This window comes from Salmo trutta, chromosome 12, assembly GCF_901001165.1.
Source record: "Salmo trutta chromosome 12, fSalTru1.1, whole genome shotgun sequence".
Taxonomy (NCBI): Eukaryota; Metazoa; Chordata; class Actinopteri; order Salmoniformes; family Salmonidae; genus Salmo; species Salmo trutta.
This window is the reverse complement of record NC_042968.1, coordinates 90,324,090-90,349,295: the sequence shown is the minus strand read 5'-3', so window position 1 is coordinate 90,349,295 and position 25,206 is coordinate 90,324,090. Positions and strand designations below refer to the sequence as shown.

Here is a 25,206-nt window from a genome sequence, read left to right as displayed (position 1 = left end):
AAAATACAGTAAATTAGAATACAGTATATACATATGAAATGAGTAAAGCCCTATGTAAACATTACACATATCTATATTATACATATCTATACATACAGACTGTATGTCTATATTATACGTATCTATACATAGACTGTATATCTATAGTATACATATCTATACATACAGACTGTGTATAAGCTATATTATACATATCTTTCCATGACATAGACTGACCAGGTGAATCCAGGTGAAAGATATGAACCCTTATTGATGTCACTTGTTAAATCCACTTCAGTCAGTGTAGATGAAGGGGAAGAGACAGGTTAAAGAAGGATTTTTAAGCCTTGAGACAATTGAGACAGGGATTGTGTATGTGTGCCATTCAGAGGGTGAATGGGCAAGACATAATATATAAGTGCCTTTAAACGGGCTATGGTAGTAGGTGCCAGGTGCACTAGGTTTGAGTCAAGAACTGCAACGTTGTTGGGTTTTTAAAGCTCAACAGTTTCCCGTGTGTATCAAGAATGGTCCACCACCCAAAGGACATCCAGCCAACTTGACACAATTGTGGAGAGCATTGGAGTCAACATTGGCCAGCATCCCAGTGGAATGTTTTCGACATCTGGTAGAGTCCAGGTTGTTCTGGGGGAAAAGGGGGTGCAGACCTGCCAACGTGCACGCATTTTGCATACCAACTACGCAATTATCTGTCCATGTACGCAGGTACCAATCCTTGACTTCTGCGATGTCATTTACAAAATAGCCTCCAACACTCTACTCAGCAAACTGGATGTAGTCTATGACAGTGTCATCCGTTTTTGTCACCAAAGCCCCCAAAAATTACCCACCACTGCGACCTGTATGTTGGCCCTCGCTACATATTCGTCGCCAAACCCACTGGCTCCAGGTCATCTACAAGTCTTTGCTAGGTAAAGCTCACTGGTCACCATAGCAACTCCCACCCATAGCACGCGCTCCAGTCATCGCCAAAGCCAACACTTCCTTTGGCCGCCTTTCCTTCCAGTTCTCTGCTGCCAATGACTGGAACGAATTTAAAAATCACTGAAGCTGGAGACTTAACTTTAAGCATCAGCTGTCTGAGCAGCTTACAGATCACTGTACCTGTACACAGCCCATCTGTAAATAGCACTCCCAACTACCTCATCCCCATATTGTTATTTATCCTCTTGCTCTTTGGCACCCCAGTATCTCTACTTGCACATCATCATCTGCACATCTATCACTCCAGTGTTGATGCTAAATTGTAATTATTTCGCCTCTATGGCCTATTTATTGCCTTACCTCCCTAATCTTCTACATTTGCACACACTGTACATAGATCTTTCTATTGTGTTATTGACTGTACGTTTGTTTATTCCATGTGTAACTCTGTGTTGTTGTTTGTGTTGCACTGCTTTGCTTTATCTTGGCCAGGTCGCAGTTGTAAACGAGAACATGTTCTCAACTGTCCTACCTGGTTAAATAAAGGTGAAATAAAATACATGTACGAGATCCGAGTTAAAAGTACACAGAAATGAATAGGGCCTGATTTTTTTATTTTTTTTAAATTTACATTTGAGTAAAAAATAAATCTACTGAGTAAATCTAACATCCCGATTCTCGAGCTGCAACACACAGACATGTACGGAGTTTGTATGAACGGACATGGAGATTAATACATCATTATTGGACGTAGCTGCCTCGTGTCTGCCCCTCCTGTTAGTTGGACGTAGCTGCCTCGTGTCTGCCCCTCCTGTTAGTTGGACGTAGCTGCCTCGTGTCCGCCCCTCCTGTTAGTTGGACGTAGCTGCCTCGTGTCCGCTCCTCCTGTTAGTTGGACGTAGCTGCCTCGTGTCCGCTCCTCCTGTTAGTTGGACGTAGCTGCCTCGTGTCTGCCCCTCCTGTTAGTTGGACGTAGCTGCCTCGTGTCTGTCCCTCCTGTTAGTTGGACGTAGCTGCCTCGTGTCTGTCCCTCCTGTTAGTTGGACGTAGCTGCCTCGTGTCCGCCCCTCCTGTTAGTTGGACGTAGCTGCCCCGTGTCCGTCCCTCCTGTTAGTTGGACGTAGCTGCCTCGTGTCCGCCCCTCCTGTTAGTTGGACGTAGCTGCCTCGTGTCCGCCCCTCCTGTTAGTTGGACGTAGCTGCCTCGTGTCCGCCCCTCCTGTTAGTTGGACGTAGCTGCCCCGTGTCTGCCCCTCCTGTTAGTTGGACGTAGCTGCCTCGTGTCTGCCCCTCCTGTTAGTTGGACGTAGCTGCCTCGTGTCCGCCCCTCCTGTTAGTTGGACGTAGCTGCCTCGTGTCCGCTCCTCCTGTTAGTTGGACGTAGCTGCCTCGTGTCCGCTCCTCCTGTTAGTTGGACGTAGCTGCCTCGTGTCTGTCCCTCCTGTTAGTTGGACGTAGCTGCCTCGTGTCCGCCCCTCCTGTTAGTTGGACGTAGCTGCCTCGTGTCCGCTCCTCCTGTTAGTTGGACGTAGCTGCCTCGTGTCCGCTCCTCCTGTTAGTTGGACGTAGCTGCCTCGTGTCTGCCCCTCCTGTTAGTTGGACGTAGCTGCCTCGTGTCTGTCCCTCCTGTTAGTTGGACGTAGCTGCCTCGTGTCTGTCCCTCCTGTTAGTTGGACGTAGCTGCCTCGTGTCCGCCCCTCCTGTTAGTTGGACGTAGCTGCCCCGTGTCCGTCCCTCCTGTTAGTTGGACGTAGCTGCCTCGTGTCCGCCCCTCCTGTTAGTTGGACGTAGCTGCCTCGTGTCCGCCCCTCCTGTTAGTTGGACGTAGCTGCCTCGTGTCCGCCCCTCCTGTTAGTTGGACGTAGCTGCCCCGTGTCTGCCCCTCCTGTTAGTTGGACGTAGCTGCCTCGTGTCCGCCCCTCCTGTTAGTTGGACGTAGCTGCCCCGTGTCTGCCCCTCCTGTTAGTTGGACGTAGCTGCCTTGTGTCCGCCCCTCCTGTTAGTTGGACGTAGCTGCCTCGTGTCCGCCCCTCCTGTTAGTTGGACGTAGCTGCCTCGTGTCTGTCCCTCCTGTTAGTTGTGATGTTGAGTTTGTCGACTGTCAGCTGTATGTAAACACATGGACAAATCCCTTTTTCGATTCCGTGTGTTGTGGAAAGGTAAACACTAATTGTTTCAAGCTAACATTAGCGAACATAAGATGGACGTTCAGTGGGCTCTAAAGTGCCAGAAGTTCACTCGCATTTGCTAGTGAAACAAATTAAATGCAAATACGAAAAAATAACTGGTGGCATTTGTGCGAGTGTGATATACATTTAATTCTGGGTCCCATTAGTTGTATTTTCCACATATCACTACGAGGATCACGCAACCTGATAAGACTGTAACTGTAATTATGATCCACGTCACACAAAAGCATTACAAAAGTATAATCAGAAATAAATATAAACATCTTGGCATTAAATGGCGACGGGAGTTTAGAAAGACTGCGCGATGAAGAATGAAGAGGCAATGCTTCTATAGTGAAGAATGAATTAGTGTCCCGTATTAGCTATAGAGGCAGTCTATAGACACACAAACAGCCCGTGCACGAGTGTGCGGGGGATAGAAAAACCCCAATTCGGCTATGCGCGCGACTTGAATCTCCAATTTGCCGCGCGCGTCTGGTACCCTAAAAAGTTGGACAGGGTTGGCAGGTCTGAGGGTGGGTGCAACTCAATATTATAAATGTGTTCTTAATGTTTCGTACACTCAGTGTACATTATCTATACTATACATATCTATATTATAACAATCTATTCATCTACCCTCAAATATGAGGCTACAGCACCACGTCCAAGTAATGCAGAAACTCTAACATACACACATCTATATACACACTACATGACCAAAAGTATGTGGACACCTGCTCGTTCAACATCTCATTCCAAAATCATGAGCATTAATATGGAGTTGTTCCCCCCTTTGCTGCTATAACAACCTCCACTCTTCTGGGAAGGCTTTCCACTAGATGTTGGAACATTGCTGCTATAACAGCCTCCACTCTTCTGGGAAGGCTTTCCACTAGATGTTGGAACATTGCTGCTATAACAGCCTCCACTCTTCTGGGAAGGCTTTCCACTAGATGTTGGAACATTGCTGCTATAACAGCCTCCACTCTTCTGGGAAGGCTTTCCACTAGATGTTGGAACATTGCTGTGGGGACTTGCTTCCATTCAGCCACAAGAGCATTAGTGAGGTTGGACACTGATGTTGGGTGATTAGGCCTGGCTCGCAGTCTGCGTTCCAATTCATTCCAAAGATTTTTGATAGGGTTGATGTCAGGGCTTCGTGCAGGCCGGTCAAGTTCTTCCACACCGGTCTTAACAAACTATATGGACCTTGCTGTGTGCACGTACGTGGACATTGTCATGCTGAAACAGGAAAGGGTCTTCCCCAAACTGTTGCCACAACGTTGGAAGCACAGAATCGTCTAGAATGTGTGAGGCTGTTCGGCCATGGAAACCCATTTCATGAAGCTCCCGACGAACAGTTCTTGTGCTGACGTTGCTTCCAGAGGTAGTTTGGAACTCAGTAGTGAGTGTTGCAACCGAGGACAGATGATTTTTTACGCTCTACGTACTTCGGCGGTCCCGTTCAGTGAGCTTGTGTTGCCTGCCAATTAGCAGCTGAGCCGTTGTTGCTCCTAGACATTTCCAATTCATAGTAACAGCACTACAGTTAACCTGGGAAGCTCTAGCAGGGCAGAAATTTGATGAACTGACTTGTTGGAAAGGTGGCATCCTATGACGGTGCCACGTTGAAAGTCACAGAGCTCTTCAGTACGGGCCATTCTACTGCCAATGTTTGTCTATGGAGATTGCATGGCTGTGTGTTCGATTGTTATACACCTGTCAGCGACGGGTGTGGCAGAAATAGCTGAATCCACCAATTTGAAGGGGTGTCCACATACTTTTGTATATATAGCGTATCTACTAGGGGTGGGACGGTTCACCAAAACCCACGGTTCAGTAAGCATTTCGGTTTTGGGGTCACATTTCCATACAGTTTAAATGCCATTCACAATGTTGCTTGCATTGTCTATTGGGCCTCTCAAGTTTCCACTCTGATGGTGTGTTCGTAACCATTTGGGAGGTGGGAATTTACTAGTTGTGAAGTCGTAAATACCATTTGGATGCTTTCATGTGATTTTGAACTTGTTGAGAAACCCAGATTGGCTAATTGCCAACAAGCTGCGCCAACAATAAACTAAAAGTACAGATATCATGCTTGTAAATCAATTTTAGAGTTTATAAAATGCATTAATAGATTGCTTTTTATAATTGTTTTGTTGCATTTAATTGGCGAAAATGCTGTTATAGAGGCCTTTTCCTAGTAGTTGGCGTCAGAGGTCACCATGTGGGAGAAGTGGATGATCACGGTGATAGACGAGTTTCACACTAGTAATTACCAGTTGGAGTGCCGTTCAAGTGGCTTTTACCCCAGTCCTATGTGGTAAATTCCCACTTCCCACTTGGTTGCGAACGCAGCATGACACCGCCTCCTTCGGTGCCTGGTGGGTCCGTGCTATCCGGGATCTTTGGGATGTCCCTACCACATTGAAGTTACAATGTAAAATGGTAAAGAGTTTTAAGGTTAGGTAACGGTAGGGGGTTAAGGATATAGGGTTTAGAGTATGGACGGATACCAAGGATGCCGGATAGCACGGACCGTGCCAGATGCGCACTTGTGACTCATAAAGGAGGCGTGTCGGCAGCTCCATTGGCTATTCTCGTTGAGCGCGGCGACATAATAACGTTTTATCCCACAACTCTCTGTACATCGCCTTTGTAATAATCTACCGAGAAGCCAAAATGTTCCCAAACTGGAGATGTAAATGATGATGGAGGATCCTGTTGGTTTATCGACCCCCACCTCTCGTCATCATACAGAACTAGTTTCCGGCTGCGCCTCACAAAAGGACCGTTTGAAATACCCAGTTAGAAGTTGTTTTATAACGTCCGGCTCGTTGTTTTAACCGAATAGCCTGAATGGTTTTTTTTTCAGCACAGATTTACTCAAGATGCATACAACGCAGTGTAGACATAACGGTCTTATTTTGTAAATGTTTTTTTTTGTTATGTATTCAGTCGGGTTCACAGTGCGGACCGAACCGAGGTCCCCGAACCGAACGAATACATGTACCGTTACACCCCTAATATATCTTATCTATATTCTACATATCTATAGATCTACCCTCGTATGAGAGACGACAGCACCAGATCCAAGTAATGCAGCAACTGTAACACACTATGTACATATTATAGTTACAGATGACATTATTCAGGGACGTCAGGTTAGAGCGTTGGACTAGTAACCAAAAGGTTGCAAGTTCAAATCCCCGAGCTGACAAAGTAGAAAATCTGTTGTTCTGCCCCTGAACAAGGCAGTTAACCCACTGTTCCTAGGCCATCATTGAAAATAAGAATGTTCTTAACTGACTTGCCTAGTTAAATAAGGGTTCAATTAAAAAAAAAATCAGATTCCACTCAAGCTACAAGTCCAAAATAATGCAGCAACTTTGACATCATACTCACTCACCCAGAACCCTTAAACACCTGCAGACAATAATCTTACCAAGAAGACTTCTCCACATAACATGCTCCCAAAAAATACATGTCTATTTGGATTCTACTGCACTACTAGATTATACAAAACATATTTTTTATATAATCACTATCATTGCATCACCAATCGTTTTCAAATAGTTGTTTTTTTCTCTCTCTCTCTCTGTTTAGTAGCTCCAGGTCCATTCCCTTCTCATTCTGAGCCCTCTCACCCTGTTTATTTATGTTGGATTGAATAACATTGAAGTAGATATAGGAGGTTTGGTTTTACTGCTTTGATTAACTCAAAGCATGGGTTGTCTGTTGTTGCCGGGGTCACCGTTAATGAAGATCTTTCTGCTTCCGGGTCATCTTGGCCCAAAGAGAGGCTAACTTCCTTTCTGTCTGTGTCACTGGTGCTGCTTGACTGTGCCACCCTCTGCTACACTCCTAACACCCTGTCCTTACCCCCTCTCCCCTCCTGTGTTGAGCCCATTTCACCTCTCCTCCATCTCCTAACCATTCCTCCCTGTCTCTCTACTCCTCTATCTTCACCCCTCCACCCTCCCTCCCTTCACCCCTCCACCCTCCCTCCCTTCACCCCTCCACACTCCCTCCCTTCACCCCTCCACCCTCCCTCCCTTCACCCCTCCACCCTCCCTCCCTTCACCCCTCCACCCTCCCTCCCTTCACCCCTCCACCCTCCCTCCCTCCACCCCTCCACACTCCCTCCACCCCTCCACACTCCCTCCCTTCACCCCTCCACCCTCCCTCCCTTCACCCCTCCACCCTCCCTCCACCCCTCCACCCTCCCTCCCTCCACCCCTCCACACTCCCTCCCTCCCTCCCTCCAAGCTTCATCTCAGTTGTACTAACACAGAGCATCCTGTCTGTCTGTCTGTCTGTGTCTGTCTGTCTGTCTGTCTGTCTATGACACTGGTATATGCTATAGTATGTTGTTAAACTGAGAGGATGGGTGAACATGGTCCCTGGGCCATTAGTACCAGAGTCTGTCTAATCATTAAGTGAAGTATATTCCTTACTCTCTTGATTTTCCTGTATAGGAAAGTTCTGTTTATACAAACCAAGAATGATTTCCTCCATTAGCCTAGCTACACTTAATAATCAGATAAATGTGTCGAGACTGCTAGATTATTTCACTGATACTGTTATGGCTTCACGTGATGCTAATCTGATACTGTTATGGCTTCACATGATGCTAATCTGATACTGTTATAGCTTCATGTGATGCTAATCTGATTCTGTTATGGCTTCACGTGATGCTAATCTGATACTGTTATGGCTTCACGTGATGCTAATCTGATACTGTTATGGCTTCACGTGATGCTAATCTGATACTGTTATGGCTTCACGTGATGCTAATCTGATACTGTTATAGCTTCATGTGATGCTAATCTGATACTGTTATGGCTTCACGTGATGCTAATCTGATACTGTTATGGCTTCACGTGATGCTAATCTGATACTGTTATGGCTTCACGTGATGCTAATCTGATACTGTTATGGCTTCACGTGATGCTAATCTGATACTGTTATAGCTTCACGTGATGCTAATCTGATACTGTTATGGCTTCACGTGATGCTAATCTGATACTGTTATAGCTTCATGTGATGCTAATCTGATACTGTTATGGCTTCACATGATGCTAATCTGATACTGTTATAGCTTCACGTGATGCTAATCTGATACTGTTATGGCTTCACGTGATGCTAATCTGATACTGTTATGGCTTCACGTGATGCTAATCTGATACTGTTATGGCTTCACGTGATGCTAATCTGATACTGTTATGGCTTCACGTGATGCTAATCTGATACTGTTATAGCTTCATGTGATGCTAATCTGATACTGTTATGGCTTCACGTGATGCTAATCTGATACTGTTATGGCTTCACGTGATGCTAATCTGATACTGTTATGGCTTCACGTGATGCTAATCTGATACTGTTATGGCTTCACGTGATGCTAATCTGATACTGTTATGGCTTCACGTGATGCTAATCTGATACTGTTATGGCTTCACGTGATGCTAATCTGATACTGTTATAGCTTCATGTGATGCTAATCTGATACTGTTATGGCTTCACATGATGCTAATCTGATACTGTTATAGCTTCACGTGATGCTAATCTGATACTGTTATGGCTTCACGTGATGCTAATCTGATACTGTTATGGCTTCACGTGATGCTAATCTGATACTGTTATGGCTTCACGTGATGCTAATCTGGGTGCCAGTCTGTTATGACGGAAGGTCCAGGTAAAGGGTTACCCAGAGTGCATGCCGTTGAACTGACCTGTTATCTCCATGGCTTTCTCTCCATCCCCCCCATCTCTCCCTCTCTCTCTCTCCATCAGTTGCAATTCTTGCACCAAATGCAGCAGCAAATGGCTATGAGGGGGGCGGGGTCTCTGGGGGCGTCGCCACGGCTACATACCGCCAGCCAACCAAGAAGTAAGAGGAAGAGGAGCACACCGCAGCCCCACCCCTAATCATGACGACCCCCTACACACACACACTCACTCATAAAATGAATGACCCTCAGCCATCCAGTGAGCAATGCCACGGCACCTCCCCAAATCATGGAGAGAAACCCAACCCCCCCCCCCCTTCATGAAGACATGAATGATCCAAACTGCACTCTTTCCTCCCTCACTGTGGAGACTCTCTTCCCTCCCAACTCCCTCACTGTGGAGACTCTTGCCCTCATGTCTCCCTCACTGTGGAGACTCTGTTGCCTCCCAACTCCCTCACTGTGGAGACTCTCTTCCCTCCCAACTCCCTCACTGTGCTCTGTTGCCTCCCAACTCCCTCACTGTGGACTCTCTTCCCTCCCAACTCCCTCACTGTGGACTCTCTTCCCTCCCAACTCCCTCACTGTGGAGACTCTTGCTTCCCTCACTGTGGAGACTCTCTTCCCTCCCAACTCCCTCACTGTGGAGACTCTCTTGCCTCCCTCACTGTGGAGACTCTCTTGCCCCCCTGTCTCCCTCACTGTGGAGACTCTCTTGCCTCCCTCACTGTGGAGACTCTCTTGCCCCCCTGTCTCCCTCACTGTGGAGACTCTCTTGCCTCCCTCACTGTGGAGACTCTCTTGCCCCCCTGTCTCCCTCACTGTGGAGACTACAGGCAAAAATACTTATTTTGTTTGTCCTTTTGTAGCTGAGAGAAGATGAAATGTATGATGTAATAATGGATAACACTTTTTCACCCAGCAGCATAACACGTTATGTCACGGTCATAACCACGCCATAACACTGTCATGACACATATATTTAGACCTGTTGTGACATATATTGCGTTATATGGCTGGTTATGACACCTACATTAAGTGTCAAAACATTCCATTGCACCGTAACCTACGTGTCAACAGTACATTTATGTTATAACATTTTCTGAAATGTACCATATTAAATATTAATTGTAATTGCGTACACATTGATGTCAGACCAACTCCAACGCTCTGTTGCTGATGACTGGGATGAAAGCAGGAGCAGGACGAGACACCCTCTTTGTGACTGACATAAGGACATCTACGTGAAAGGACTGTCTGACTATGACGGTCATAATGCTTCATGACAGTGTCATAAAGTGTATTTTCTACAAGTAAAAAAAAAAAAAAAATACATGACTATAAAGAATTCATTACAACAAAGGATAAAAAAAATTTACAAAAAGAAACTTGGCCTGGGATTTCTTTTTTTTTTTTTAATTAGTGTGGGTTTTGACATTTATGCAGGGGTCATAGCCAGCCATAACATAATGCAATATGTCACAACAGGTGTAAATATATGGGTCATGACAGTGTTATGACCATATTGAGAGGTTATGACACTGGGTGTCAAGTAAAAGTGTTACCAATGATGATTTTGGTTGGTATGGCCGGGCGCGTGAGCCTGAACCGGGTTGTCCCGACGACCATAGAACGTTTTTTTTAGAAACAGAACCTGCCGTTTTTTAAAAGAACCTATTTTTCAAATGTGTTAAATGAAGATGGGTTCTTTTGTTTAGTGGGAGGGGTTTCCTAGCCTACTGCTGTCCTGTTATGTCCCCGTATCATGCCACTGTGTCCTCTATGGTGGCTCAAACAGAGCCTACCTCACGGACGGATACTGACTGCACGGCACGACTCCGAAGACTCCTCGTGAACGACCGTGCCTGATTCTCCAATGGTTTTGGGTGCATCTGAAAATAGTACACTATTCCCTTCATAGTGCACTCCTGTTGATCAGGCTTTGGTTAAAACTAGTGCACTATGTAGGAAATAGAGTGCCATTTACAGGTCACAGAACAGCTCTCTCTGCGGGAAGATAATCTTGACTCTGATTGGATGATCATGACGCTGAACACAGAGTACTTGTTTTCCCGGCATGCAATTGCCGAGTGCGTTTTTCATACGGCATTTTCTTGTACTAGTGGGGACGGCTGGGCAGTCAAGAACAAGTGTATATTTGTGTGTGACATTTCTGGGATACTGAGGCAGAATGTTTTAAAATGGTCTTTATCAGCAGTTTATTGTGATAAAGAAAATATATATATTGACAGGAAAATACAACTTTTAGAGAAAAATAAACGTGTGTGTGTGTTTATTTCGGTGTCTTGGCGCTCTGTATGACTTTGTCGATGAGTTTGCGGACCTCCCGATGTCTCGTCGTGGCTCGGCTGATACAATCCTGAAGCTTCTCACCTGATAATGATGTACCACCTGGAGAAGAAGATGCAAGAGGAGAGTGTTCAGACAACAGCTGACCCGTGAACTTCAGTTATTTTTAAGAGATCAGAAAGTATTCACACCCATTGACTTATTCCACATTGTTGTTACAGCCTGAATTCAAAATGGATGAAAGTCATTTCTTTCCTCACACAGCTACACACAAAATTCCATAATGATAAATTGAAAACATGTTTTTAGGCATTTTTGAAAATGAAATACAGAAATCTTTACACCCGTGAGTCAATAAAATCACCTGTGGCAGTGATTACAGCTGTGAGTCTTTCTGGGTAAGTCCAAGAGCTTTGCACACCTGGATAGTACAATATTATTTTCAAGCTCTGTCAAATTGTTTGTCATTACTAGACAGCCATTTAAGTCTTGAAATAGATTTAAGGTGATTTTAATTCAAAACTGTAACTGGGCCACTCGGGAACATTCGATGTCTTAGTAAGTAACTCCAGTGTATATTTGGTCTTGTGTTCTAGGTTATTGTCCTGCTGAAAGGTGAATCTCCCAGAGTCTGTTGGAAAGCAGACAACCAGGTTTTCCTCTAGGATTTTGCCTGTGCTCATCTCTATTCCGTTTCTTTTTATCCTAAAAAAAAAACTCCCTAATCCTTGTCGATGACAAGCATACCCATAACATGATGCAGCTACCACCATGAAGAGTGATTCTCAGTGATGTGTTGGCTTGCCCCAAACATATTGGTTAGTATTGTCACATTTTTTGCAGTTTTACTTTAGTGCCTTGTTGCAAACAAGGATGCATGTTTTGTAATCATTTTTATTCTTCCTCAGTTTAATAGCTGTGAGGAGAAAACAAACCTTTTTTTAAATTCACCATTGGTGAAATCCCTCTCCGGCAACTGAGTTAGGAAGGACACCTGTATCTTTGTGTTGACCGGAAGTATTGATACACCATCTGAGGTGTAATTAATAACTTCATCCTGCTCAAAGGGATATTCAGTCTGCTTTTTTTTTTTACCCATCTTCCAATAGGTGACGACCTTTGCGAGGCATTGGAAAACCTCCCTGGTCTTTGTGTTTGAAATTCACTGCTCGACAGAGGGACCTTACATATACTGTAATTGTATATGTGGGTTACAGAGATGAGGTAGTCAAATCAAACATTATTATTGCACACAGAGTGACTCCATGCAACTTATTAAGCACATTTTTACTCCTGAACTTATTGACTCAAGACATTTCAGCTTTTCATTTGTAAACATTTCTAAATAGATAATTCCACTTTGAAATTATGGGGTATTGTGTCTAGGACAGTGACAATCTTAATTTAAAAAAAAATTCTGGCTATAAACACAAAAATGTGAAAAAGTAAAGTGGTCTGAATACTCCCGAATGCACTGTATATTGGGAGAAGGGGTTTAGGCTTGTTTTGGGACTGGGTTGAGAAGAGTGGATTTGGTTCTGGGCAGTGAAGACTAGGTAGGGGCTAACAAATATTTGAAATGTTATTTGCCGAATACAACAGGTGTAGTAGACCTTACCGTTAAATGGTTACTTACAAGCCCTTAAACTGTGTAGTTAAGAAAATATAACTAAATAACAGTAGCGAAGCCATATAAAAGGGGGTACCAGTTAGTTGAGGTAATATGTACATGTAGGTTATTAAAGTGACTATGCATAGATGATAGAGTAGCAGGAGCGTAAAAAAAGAAAAAAAAAAAAAAAAAGAAAATGAAAATAGTCTGGGTTGCCATTTCATCAACTGTTCAGCAGTCTTATTGCTTGGGGGTAGAAGCTGTTAAGGAGCCTTTTGGTCCTAGACTTGGCGCCCGGTACCGCTTGCTGTGCAGTAGCAGAGAGAACCGTCTGACTTGGGTGGCTGGAATCTTTGACCAATTTTAGGGCCTTCCTCTGACACTGCCTGGTATAGAGGTATTGGATGGCAGAAAGCTTGGCCCCAGTGATGTACTGGGCCATTCGCACTACCCTCTGTAGCGCCTTACGGTCAGATGCCGAGCAGTTGCCATACCAGTGTGATGCAACTAGTCAGGATGCTCTCAAAACATTTTGAGGATCTGAGGACACATGCCAAATCTTTTCAGTCTCCTGAGGGGGAATAGGCTTTGTCATGCCTCTTCACAACTGTCTTGGTGTGTTGGACCATGATAGTTCGTTGGTGATGTGGACACCAAGGAACTTGAAGCTCTCAACCTGCTCCACTACAGCCCCGTCAATGAGAATGGGACGTGCTCGGTCCTCCTTTTCCTGTAGTCCACGATCATCTCCTTAGTCTTGGTTACGTTGAAGGATAGGTTGTTGTCCTGTCACCACACTGCCAGGTCTCTGACCTCCTCCCTATAGGCTGTCTCATCATTGTCGGTGATCAGCCCTACCACCATTGTGTCATCGGCAAACTTGATGTTGCAGTGTGCTTGGCCACGCAGTCGTGGGTGAACAGGGAGTACAGGAGGGGACTAAGCACACACCCCCGAGGGGCCCCCCGTGTTGAGGATCAGCATGGCAGATGTGTTGTTACCTACCCTCACCACCTGGGGGGGCGGCCCGTCAGGAAGTCCAGGATCCAGTTGCAGAAAGAGGTGTTTAGTCCCAGTGTCCTTAGCTTAGTGATGAGCTTTGAGGGCACTCTGGTGTTGAACGCTGAGCTGTAGTCAATGAACAGCATTTTCACGTAGGTGTTTATTTTGTCCAAGTGGGAAAGGGCAGTGTGGAGTGCAATAGAGATTGCGTTATCTGTGGATGTGTAGGGGCTGTATTCGAATTGTAGTGTGTCTAGGGTTTGAGCGTTGGGCCAGTAACCAGCAGGTAGCCTAGTGGTTAGAGCGTTGGGCCAGTAACCAGCAGGTAGCCTAGTGGTTAGAGCGTTGGACCAGTAACCAGCAGGTAGCCTAGTGGTTAGAGCGTTGGGCCAGTAACCAGCAGGTAGCCTAGTGGTTAGAGCGTTGGGCCAGTAACCAGCAGGTAGCCTAGTGATTAGAGCGTTGGGCCAGTAACCGAAGCTGACAAGGTAAAAATCTGTCATTCTGCCCCTGATCAAGGCAGTTAACCCACTGTTCCCCGGGCGCTGAAGATGTGGATGTCGATTACGGCAGGCCCGCCCGTACCTCTCTGATTCAGAGGGGTTGAGTTAAATGCGTAAGACACATTTCAGTTGAATACATTCAGTTGGACAACTGACTAGGTATCCCCCTTTCCCTTTTCTCATTTAGGCAGAATACCTTGGTGTTCTTGGGCACAGGGACTATGAGGTATTACAGACTCAGTCAGGGAGAGGTTTGAAAATGTCAGTGAAGACACTTGCCAGTTGGTGAGCTCATGCTCTGAGTACACGTCCTGGTAATCGGTCTGTGGATGTTGACCTGTTTAAAGGTCTTACTCACATTGGCTACGGAGAGCGTGATCACACAGTCGTCTGGAAAAGCTGGTGCTCTCATGCATGTTTCAGTGTTGCTTGCCTCGAAGCGAGCATAGAGGACATTTAGCTCATCTGGTAGGCTTGCGTCCCTGGGCAGCTCGTGGCTGGTTTTCCCTTTGAAAATCAGTAATAGTTTGCAAGCCCTGCCACATCCAACAAGTGTCAGAACCAGTGTAGTAGGATTCAATCTTAGTCCTGTATTGACGTTTTACCTGTGATGGTTCGTCCGAGGGCGGGATTTCTTATAAGCGTCCGGATTAGTGTCTCGCTCCTTGAAAGCGGCACCTCTAGCCTTCAGCTCAGTGAGGATGTTTCCTGTAATCTATGGCCTCTGGTTGGGATATGTACATGCATACACTGTGGGGACGACATCAGATGATTTGGGTCTGGGTAGTGGCAAGGTAGTGGTGGATTTAGTACTGAGCAGTGATGACTAGGGAAGGAGCTAGAGATTGACAGGCGGGTTAGGGGACCAGACAGCGTCTCTAGGAGCGGCTAGGGGACCGGACAGCGTCTCTAGGAGCGGCTAGGGGACCGGACAGCGTCTCTAGGAGCGGCTAGGGGACCGGACAGCGTCTCTAGGAGCGGCTAGGGGACCGGACAGCGTCTCTAGGAGCGGCTAGGGGACCGGACAGCGTCTCTAGGAGCGGCTAGGGGACCGGACAGCGTCTCTAGGAGCGGCTAGGGGACCGGACAGCGTCTCTAGGAGCGGCTAGGGGACCGGACAGCGTCTCTAGGAGCGGCTAGGGGACCGGACAGCGTCTCTAGGAGCGGCTAGGGGACCGGACAGCGTCTCTAGGAGCGGCTAGGGGACCGGACAGCGTCTCTAGGAGCGGCTAGGGGACCGGACAGCGTCTCTAGGAGCGGCTAGGGGACCGGACAGCGTCTCTAGGAGCGGTTAGGGGACCAGACAGCGTCTCTAGGAGCGGCTAGGGGACCGGACAGCGTCTCTAGGAGCGGTTAGGGGACCAGACACTGACCTGGCTTGTGGAGGGCGCAGAGTCGCTCTTCCTCGTCTGTTACCACTGTGATTGTGGCTGTAGACAGGCTCTCTTCCTCAGCGGTGGGGTCGACAATCATTATAGAGCTACACAGGACAGACAACACTGTTACAACCATATAACACAGTGGTCACCAACCAGTCGATCACAATCACCTGGTCCATCTTCCAAGGCATTACTTGTCGATCACCAAACTTTTCTGCAGAAAAGCCAACGATAAAGACTTGCGCTTCTTTTTGTTGGCTTTGTGTTGCCCTGCTGGCGGTAGTTACAGAAGCCCTGCTGGCGGTAGTTACAGAAGCCCTGCTGGCGGTAGTTACAGAAGCCCTGCTGGCGGTAGTTACAGAAGCCCTGCTGGCGGTAGTTACAGAAGCCCTGCTGGCGGTAGTTACACTTGATTGAGAAGCCCTGTATCGATAGCCCTGCGGTTTTGTTATTATTAGCATCTCGTTGTGTTTATTTTAATATTGAGGAATATTTCACTTTCTCTGGCCATAGGAACAACATGAATTTGTGCCTGAGGTAGATGCGGTGTGACTTGAGTTTCTCCATCAGGTGGAAGACTGTGTCCCCTCTCTCTGGTCAGTCTCACCAGAGGAAAGGAAGGAGAGAGAAGGCAGGTACCGTGAGAGACAAGACTCTCTGCTGCTCTCTCCTTCCCTCCGCTCAGACTAATGCCGTGTTCAAAACACCTGGGAACTCTAAGACTTCCGACTTCAGTATGTTCAAGACAACTGGGAACTCGGGGGGGAGACGAGATCCAACTGGGAAATCTCATTTTGAACGGTTATCCAACTCAAAGTCGTAAAAATCTGGCATCTTTACAGATCTCCGACCTAAAGACCACTGACGTACGGTTTGACCTTGTTGTTTTCCAAGTTGTCTTGAAAGCACCATGATCATCTGATGCAGGTACTATCAGTCCAGTAAAATAAAAATAAAAAGCTCATTATTTGAAAAATATTTATACTCAGGTGTGCCTCGCAAGTGCTACACCAACTGATCTAGTTTGTTATCAAAGCTCCAGTTTTGAAATAGAATATGGTCTGAGAAGAACGATATTGTCAGACCAGGCATATAGTCAATATGCTGTGATAATGCACCAGGCCAGGCATATAGCCAATATGCTGTGATAATGCACCAGGCCAGGCATATAGCCAATATGCTGTGATAATGCACCAGGCCAGGCATATAGCCAATATGCTGTGATAATGCACCAGGCCAGGCATATAGCCAATATGCTGTGATAATGCACCAGGCCAGGCATATAGCCAATATGCTGTGATAATGCACCAGGCCAGGCATATAGCCAATATGCTGTGATAATGCACCAGGCCAGGCATATAGCCAATATGCTGTGATAATGCATCAGGCCAGGCATATAGCCAATATGCTGTGATAATGCATCAGGCCAGGCATATAGCCAATATGCTGTGATAATGCATCAGGCCAGGCATATAGCCAATATGCTGTGATAATGCATCAGGCCAGGCATATAGCCAATATGCTGTGATAATGCATCAGGCCAGGCATATAGCCAATATGCTGTGATAATGTATCAGGCCAGGCATATAGCCAATATGCTGTGATAATGCATCAGGCCAGGCATATAGCCAATATGCTGTGATAATGCATCAGGCCAGGCATATAGCCAATATGCTGTGATAATGCATCAGGCCAGGCATATAGCCAATATGCTGTGATAATGCATCAGGCCAGGCATATAGCCAATATGCTGTGATAATGCATCAGGCCAGGCATATAGCCAATATGCTGTGATAATGCATCAGGCCAGGCATATAGCCAATATGCTGTGATAATGCATCAGGCCAGGCATATAGCCAATATGCTGTGATAATGCATCAGGCCAGGCATATAACCAATATGCTGTGATAATGTATCAGGCCAGGCATATAGCCAATATGCTGTGATAATGTATCAGGCCAGGCATATAGCCAATATGCTGTGATAATGTATCAGGCCAGGCATATAGCCAATATGCTGTGATAATGTATCAGGCCAGGCATATAGCCAATATGCTGTGATAATGCATCAGGCCAGGCATATAGCCAATATGCTGTGATAATGCATCAGGCCAGGCATATAGCCAATATGCTGTGATAATGCATTAGACCTACTGCACGGTTAATGGTATATTTTTTAAGTCATAAAAAAAACTAAAAATTGGAGCGGCAGATCTCGGATGGTTTTTTTGACTGTGAAAGTGATCTTGACTCAGAAAATGTTGGTGACCACTGATATAATACACAAATACGATAACTCGCATCACAATAAGTCCATAGTAAATCATTATAATTCACATAGTTTAAAATGAAGCTGAAAATCTCCTCTCTGGGCGTGAAATGAAAACAGGAAACGGTCCTGAGTGATGGTGAATGAAAGACACTTACTCGTCAAACACGATGAAAGAGGCCCCTACGGGGTGTTTGTGGATGTTCAGACTTCTCCTGTTCTCCAGGTTCACCTCAGGAGCCTCTGTCTCTTTGTTGACTGTCACCTCTGGGAGTCGCGCTGTGTGAAACCAGAGAACAATGGCATTATATATTATAGCAAAACATCAGGCGTTTTCAAAAAAATACGATATTTTTTCCCAAATCAAAAATCAGGAATTCCTAATTTTCCTAAGGTCATACTAAGAAAATGATATACCGTAAATTCCGGACTATAAACCGCAACTTTTTTCCCACGCTTTTAACCTCGCGGCTTAAACAATGACGCGGCTAATATATGGATTTTTCCCGCTTTCAATTTTTTTTCTTCCAAAAAAACACATTCTGTGACGTGCTCAGTTTTTTGCCGGCATGAAGCTTTCATTAGACCAATGTAATTGCCGAACGGGTTAAGGTCAAACAACTTTTTTGTTTAGTGTTTAGATTTAAATCGAGCGCTCTCAAACTTCCCATCATTCTGATTACGGTAGTCATTTTGTCACCCTCATCATGGCAAAGACACGGAGAAATGCAAGTTGAAGGCGATTGATCTGGCTGTTGGAAAAGGAAATAGAGCTGCTGCACGGGAGCTTGGTCTTAATGAGTCGATGATAAGACGTTGGAAACAGCAGCGTGAGGAATTGACTCAGTGCAAAAAGACAACTAAAGCTTATTGCTAATTTTTTATTTTTTGTTACAAGCCGTGTTTCGTTAAAGCCTATTTATTTTTGTTACAAGCCGTGTTTCGTTAAAGCCTGTGTAAAGTTCATTTGTTTCAATGTACCGGTAGGCACCTGCGGCTTATAGACATGTGCGGCTTATTTATGTTCAAAATAATATATATTTTTTAAATTCGGTGGGTGCGGCTTATATTCAGGTGCGCTCAATAGTCCGGAAATTATGGTACAGCCATAAGGTCAATACGATCAGACAGGATACTCTCAGACAGGAAGTGACAGTGTCACAGACAGGATCTGAACATGGGTCTCCAACAGGGGGGAGAAACCAGAGTCTTGACTGCCAGACCAAGAGGAAATTCCTCCTGACACTGGTTTTGGGTTTTACCACCAGAAATCCTGACACTGGTTTTGGGTTTTACCACCAGAAATCCTGAGCCACAGTCATGTACACGACAACAGCACAGTGAAAACGTTAGTCGGATTACGTCACAAAACGTTTTGTCTGTTGGAAATGCTTGGTTTTTTTCCCGTTGCGAAACGTTTTCTGTTGAAAAATGTTTTGCAACGCAATCTGACTAATGAATAGACCCCAGGTCTCACCGTTCTTAAGAGCAGCCAGCAGGGCGATGAGACAGGCGTCCAACAAGTTGCCATCGTAGTCCAGACACATGATGTCACAGTACAGGACCCAACACAGCTGGGGAACACAAACACACAGAACCTAGTCAGACTCCCTCTTCACAATGTCACAGTACAGGACCCAACACAGCTGGGGAACAGCAGAGCCAAGTATCAGAGTCACAGCTGAAAACTAAAATCAGTAACAGGCAATCTGAGGTCAAGTTCAATTTCAATCAATTCTCTACAATGCTTTTCAACGAGGTACATTTGGAATGTAGTTTACTTTCTGAATTGCAATGGAATTGACCCCCAACCCTGGTAGACTATATGCATTAAGCTGTGACAGTTAAACAGTGTGTAACAGTCCTCTCAGTGTGTCACATGGTGAAGTTATTAAACGTCACTACCTTTCCTTTCACAATGCATAAGTCCTCTTTCTGGATGACGGCAGAGCTGCGAGGAAAAATGATGTTAAAAACATCCACGTAATAAAACGACATTTGAAATGCCAGTAACCGTTTTAAGGCTTGTCAAACAGCTCTTACACTAAAAAAGGCATGGTCATCATTTTCACAGTATTATTCCAACCTTAGTGTGGAGCTATACACTGAGTGGACAAAACATTAGGAACACCTGCTCTTTCCATGACAGACTGAGCAGGGGAAAGCTATGATCCCTTATTGATGTCACTTGTTAAATCCACTTCAGTCAGTGTAGATGAAGGGGAGGAGACATGGTTAAAGAAGGATTTTTAAGCCTTGAGACAATTGAGACAGGGATTGTGTATGTGTGCCATTCAGAGGGTGAATGGGCAAGACAAAATATTTAAGTGCCTTTGAACGGGGTATGGTAGTAGGTGCCAGGTGCACTGGTTTGTGTCAAGAACTGCAACGCTGCTGGGTTTTTCACACTCAACAGTTTCCCTGTTTGTATCAAGAACGGTCCACCACCCAAAGGACATCCAGCCAACTTGACACAACTGTGAGAAGCATTGGAGTCAACATGGGCCAGCATCCCTGTGGAACGCTTTCGACACCTTGTAGAGTTTCATGCCCCGACGAATTGAGGCTGTTCTGAGGGCAAAAGGGGAGAGTGAAACTCAATATTAGGAAGGTGTTCTTAATATTTTGTACACTCAGTGTATATAAAAACAGGAAAATCCTGTTTTTGACTGCGCTGGACCTTTAAATATACACTGCGTTACCTCTCTATGACATCAGCGATGAACTGGCTGGCGGCCTGAGCCTGTTCCCCAGGTGGTCCAGGACGGAACCGTGACGAACACAGAGGAGGCAGGTCTACATTGGGTACTGAGAGACAGAGAGAGAGAGAGCGACACAGGTCAAATACACACACACACACACACACACAGAGACGTATACATACAGTATATACACACACACGTCAAATACAAAGAGATACATACAGTATATACACACACACACACACACACACACACACACACACACACACACACACACACACGTATACATACAGTATATACACACACACAGGTCAAATACACACACACACACACACAGAGACGTATACATACAGTATATACACACACACGTCAAATACACAAATGTGTATATACACACACACAGGTCAAATACAAAGAGATACATACAGTATATATACACACACACACACACACACACACACAGGTCAAATACACAAACACACAGAGACGTATACATACAGTATATACACACAGGTCAAATACACAAACAAATCAAATGTATTTGTAACATACACAAGGTTAGCAGACGTTAATGAGAGTGTAGCGAAATGCTTGTGCTTCTAGTTCCAACAGTGCAGTAATATCTAACAAGTAATCTACCAATTCCACAACAACTACCTTGTACACACAAGTGTAAAGGAATGAATATGAATATGTACATAGAAATATATAAATGAGTGATGGCTGAACGACATAGGCAAGATGCAGTAGATGGTATAGAGTACAGTATATATATATATATATATATATATATATATATATATATATATATATACACATACACACACACACACACGTGAAATACACAAACAGATACATACAGTATATACACACACATGCTACTCTCAAAGGGAATGTAAAGTTTACATTTACATTTACATTTTAGCAGACGCTCTTATCCAGAGCGACTTACAGTAGTGAATGCATACATTTCATACAATTTCATACATTTTATACATTTTTTTTCCTGTGCTGGCCCCCCGTGGGAATCGAACCCACAACCCTGGCGTTGCAAACACCACGCTCTACCAACTGAGCTACAGGGAAGGCTAAGTTGTTGAAACATTAACTGGTCATGTTTTTTGCTCTAGATCTTGGTAGAAATTTTATAAAGAAATTCCAAAAGGTAACTTCCACTTACCAATGTAACCTTTATTGGGTGCATCCACTGGTGGGTTTGCCAGTTCCTGTGGATAAAATACAACGGGGAATGAGTTGTGAGGCTCACCAAGGTGCTGCTTTAGTTGTTTACTTGAGGAGAGAGCAAAGAGGAGAGGTTTACTATTCACCCCTTTGATGCCACACATCACTGTGGTGTTTCCAATCTTTACCAGGGCTGAGCCGTCTGCTGTGGATATAGAACCTGGAGAGAAGGAGATGGAACAGGATGAGGGAGAGAGAGAGACACGGGGGAGAGAGAGAGAGACACGGGAGAGAGAGAGAGAGAGAGAGAGAGAGAGAGAGAGAGAGAGAGAGAGAGAGAGAGAGAGAGAGAGAGAGAGAGAGAGAGAGAGAGAGAGAGAGAGAGACATGGGGGAGATGGAAGAGGATATGACAGAGAGAGAGACATGGGGGGGTAGAACTGATCACAGTTCAGTTGTTCTCACCTATATTCAATGTAGTGGTTCTGAATTCACCCAGCTCCCTTCCATCAGGACGGCAGTTCTCTTTCTGCAGAGAACAGTTCGCCATTACCATCATGGTTTGTTCAGGGAATCATATTCTAACAGTTCACCATTACCATCATGGTTTGTTCAGGGAATCATATTCTAACAGTTCACCATTACCATCATGGTTTGTTAAGGGAATCATATTCTAACAGTTCACCATTACCATCATGGTTTGTTCAGGGAATCATATTCTAACAGTTCACCATTACCATCATGGTTTGTTCAGGGAATCATATTCTAACAGTTCACCATTACCATCATGGTTTGTTCAGGGAATCATATTCTAACAGTTCACCATTACCATCATGGTTTGTTCAGGGAATCATATTCTAACAGTTCACCATTACCATCATGGTTTGTTCAGGGAATCATATTCTAACAGTTCACCATTACCATCATGGTTTGTTCAGGGAATCATATTCTAACAGTTCACCATTACCATCATGGTTTGTTCAGGGAATCATATTCTAACAGTTCACCATTACCATCATGGTTTGTTCAGGGAATCATATTCTAACAGTTCACCATTACCATCATGGTTTGTTCAGGGAATCATATTCTAACAGTTCACCATTACCATCATGGTTTGTTAAGGGAATCATATTCTAACAGTTCACCATTACCATCATGGTTTGTTCAGGGAATCATATTCTAACAGTTCACCATTACCATCATGGTTTGTTCAAGGAATCACATCCTAGCTGTCGGGGTCAAGTCCACATAACTAGTCTTACATTTACAAAGTGGAAAAGTCATGTGTAAGACAGAGGAGGCTGTTGAGGGGAGGACGGCTCATAATAATGTCTGGAATGGAGCAAACGGAATGGAATCAAACACCCGGAAACCACGGAAACCATGTGTTAGGTGTATTTGATACCATTCCACTCCAGCCATTACCATGAGCCCATCCTCCCCAATTAAGTCCCCACCAACCTCCTGTGGTGTAAAACAGGACTACTAACCAAAAAACTCCGGTGGTATTCCAAGGGCTCAGCAGTTCTGGGGACAGAGATTCAATTAGTTGGTTAACTAGAATAAGTGACTTCTTCTAAGTGACTAGCTAGCTAACGTTAGTAGTGCCAGTAGCCTGTATGGTCTGTCGGTTTGGGAAACCGTTACTGGTTAGCATAAACAGCTATTACACGATTAGCCTGCGTGTCGAACAAACCACTGTTCCTTGGGTAGTTTTATAATTTCAGAGACATGTAAGAATCTCAGACCGTTCATAGAGAATATTTGATGAATGTTAAAAAAAATGCAAACTTACTTGAATCCAGCCGCCATGGTGTTTTTTTTTGTTAACCACGTGGGTTCGTCTAATGTTCTGACGTCAGAACGGAAGCCCATAAAATTCATTTCGGTTCCTCGGGAAAACCAAATGTATTAACAAATGTTTCATTGTATCGCAAAGTTATAGCGATAACAGAGATCAACTTACACGTTTAAGCCTTGAATTCATTCTTGTAAAATAAAAAGTTAGAAGACAAAGAATAATCGTTGCACACTTCGCCCTCCAAGCCAGCAGGGGTCCTCGTTTCATTCGATGTAAACCGCTTAGGTGGATTTGATGATGTGGTTTTCTGCAGGAACTTACTTCCGCGTAGGTGTTTCCATGTGACTGGAAGTTCAATTCAAAACTGATCCGCCCGATACAATAATGGACATTTTACGGCTATGATATTCTATCTTTGTCTCTCCTCTTTAGAGTGTTTTGTTAGAGATATTCGCCACGGAACAGTACAGTTAAAGTTATTTAGCAGGCTAACTAGCCACGGTAGCTAGCTACTCTCTCCTTACTGCAGGTGTTTGTCTGTGCTACAGGGAATGGGAGAATGGATTGTCTATGTGAAATAATTCACTGTCTGGTTGCATTGGCAGTGGCTGCTTTGATCGTGGTAAGTGGTACACTTGCTACAGTATTTGTCTAGGTAATGGTGTATGTCAAAGTCTTGTCGTTCATTTTTGACAGGATACTAAACTGGATTTTGACAGGATACAGAATGTGTCCATCCAATCAATTAATTAACCATAGCCTTTGAATACTAAGTAATATCCTTAAATGTCTTTGTTTACATATTGACCAGAATATAGAATCAATGGAACCAAAACAGACAGACAGAACAATCTAGAACCTGATTCTTAACTCTGTTGTGATTCTATTATTATTACAGGTGTTGCTGATCGCCCATCTGACTGCCGGGATGGTGGACCTGAAGCGTCATGAGAAGGAGAAGTTGTTCCTGACCGCGACTGGAGAGAAGGAGCCCTTCCCCAGCCTTCATGACCCCAGCTCCCTGGAGCTGTCTGTAATAGTGCCTGCCTACAATGAGGAGCTACGAAGTGAGTCACGGACGGGCGGATTGGCAGACAGATAGACAGAAAGCTCTCCTGGTAGTGCCTGCTCACAACGAGGAGCTAGAAGTGTGTGGGCAGACAGAGAGGCATACACACACATTTCCCCTGAACATGTTTCCTCTTGGGAGTTAAAGGTGGATGAGACAGTAGTATCATATTCAGCGCTAGCCTTACAATAACAGATTGTAACAACAGATTGCAATAGCTTGCATTGCCTTGCAGCTAGTGACTAGCGTCAATCTTGGCTTCAAGGCTTTTTTTGCCCTATTTATACCTGGGATAGACTGTGTTCACACAGGCAGCCCAATACTGATAATTTGCCACTAATAATTAGTATTTTGACCATTCTGATCAGCTCTTTCAATTGAGCAAAATATCAGAATTGGGCTGCCTGTTTAAACGCAGCCATACACTACATATGTGTGACCTGGTATATGTATTTTGCCATTGCAGTGCCTGTGATGATGGAGGAAGCTATGGGATACCTGGAGAACAGACAGGTGAGTGGCCACTCCCACTGTTAGGAATGACAGTAAGAAGCAG

At 44.8% G+C, this 25,206-nt stretch overlaps 3 protein-coding genes across 7 annotated transcripts in view; 2 read left to right on the top strand and 1 right to left on the bottom strand.

Annotated features, from left to right (window-relative positions):
• The window catches only part of supt20 (SPT20 homolog, SAGA complex component), a 43,305-nt gene extending 32,206 nt beyond the window's left edge, over window positions 1–11,099 (top strand). For all 5 annotated transcript variants that reach the window (XM_029770322.1, XM_029770325.1, XM_029770323.1 and 2 more), the window contains one exon: window positions 8,888–11,099. In XM_029770322.1, coding sequence (XP_029626182.1) covers window positions 8,888–9,022 — 135 coding nt within the window. In that variant the 3' untranslated portion in view covers window positions 9,023–11,099. The remainder of the gene's footprint in view (window positions 1–8,887) is intronic.
• On the bottom strand, window positions 11,016–23,635 carry exosc8 (exosome component 8). Its single transcript, XM_029770328.1, has 11 exons — window positions 23,576–23,635; window positions 23,271–23,307; window positions 22,246–22,309; window positions 21,928–22,001; window positions 21,780–21,825; window positions 20,600–20,705; window positions 19,803–19,848; window positions 19,375–19,471; window positions 18,056–18,176; window positions 15,624–15,730; window positions 11,016–11,235 (listed from the first exon to the last, which is right to left on the bottom strand). Exons 1-11 carry the CDS (start codon window positions 23,590–23,592, stop codon window positions 11,117–11,119), a joined length of 834 nt encoding a protein of 277 aa, XP_029626188.1. The 5' UTR covers window positions 23,593–23,635; the 3' UTR covers window positions 11,016–11,116.
• A 255-nt stretch (window positions 23,636–23,890) lies between these two features.
• alg5 (ALG5 dolichyl-phosphate beta-glucosyltransferase) overlaps window positions 23,891–25,206 on the top strand; it is a 17,672-nt gene continuing 16,356 nt past the window's right edge. The window contains exons 1-3 of the mRNA XM_029770327.1: window positions 23,891–24,203; window positions 24,480–24,648; window positions 25,117–25,163. Of these exons, the coding sequence (XP_029626187.1) occupies window positions 24,141–24,203; window positions 24,480–24,648; window positions 25,117–25,163 (279 nt within the window). The 5' untranslated portion in view covers window positions 23,891–24,140. The remainder of the gene's footprint in view (window positions 24,204–24,479; window positions 24,649–25,116; window positions 25,164–25,206) is intronic.

Excerpts from the sequence above, each read along its gene's own strand:
- exosc8 (XM_029770328.1), bottom strand. Across the intron at positions 22,002-22,245 it reads AACCACTACATTGAATATAG|GTTCTATATCCACAGCAGAC; the intron begins GTGAGAACAACT and ends CCTTCTCTCCAG. Across the intron at positions 19,849-20,599 it reads ATCGCTGATGTCATAGAGAG|CTCTGCCGTCATCCAGAAAG; the intron begins GTAACGCAGTGT and ends TTTTCCTCGCAG.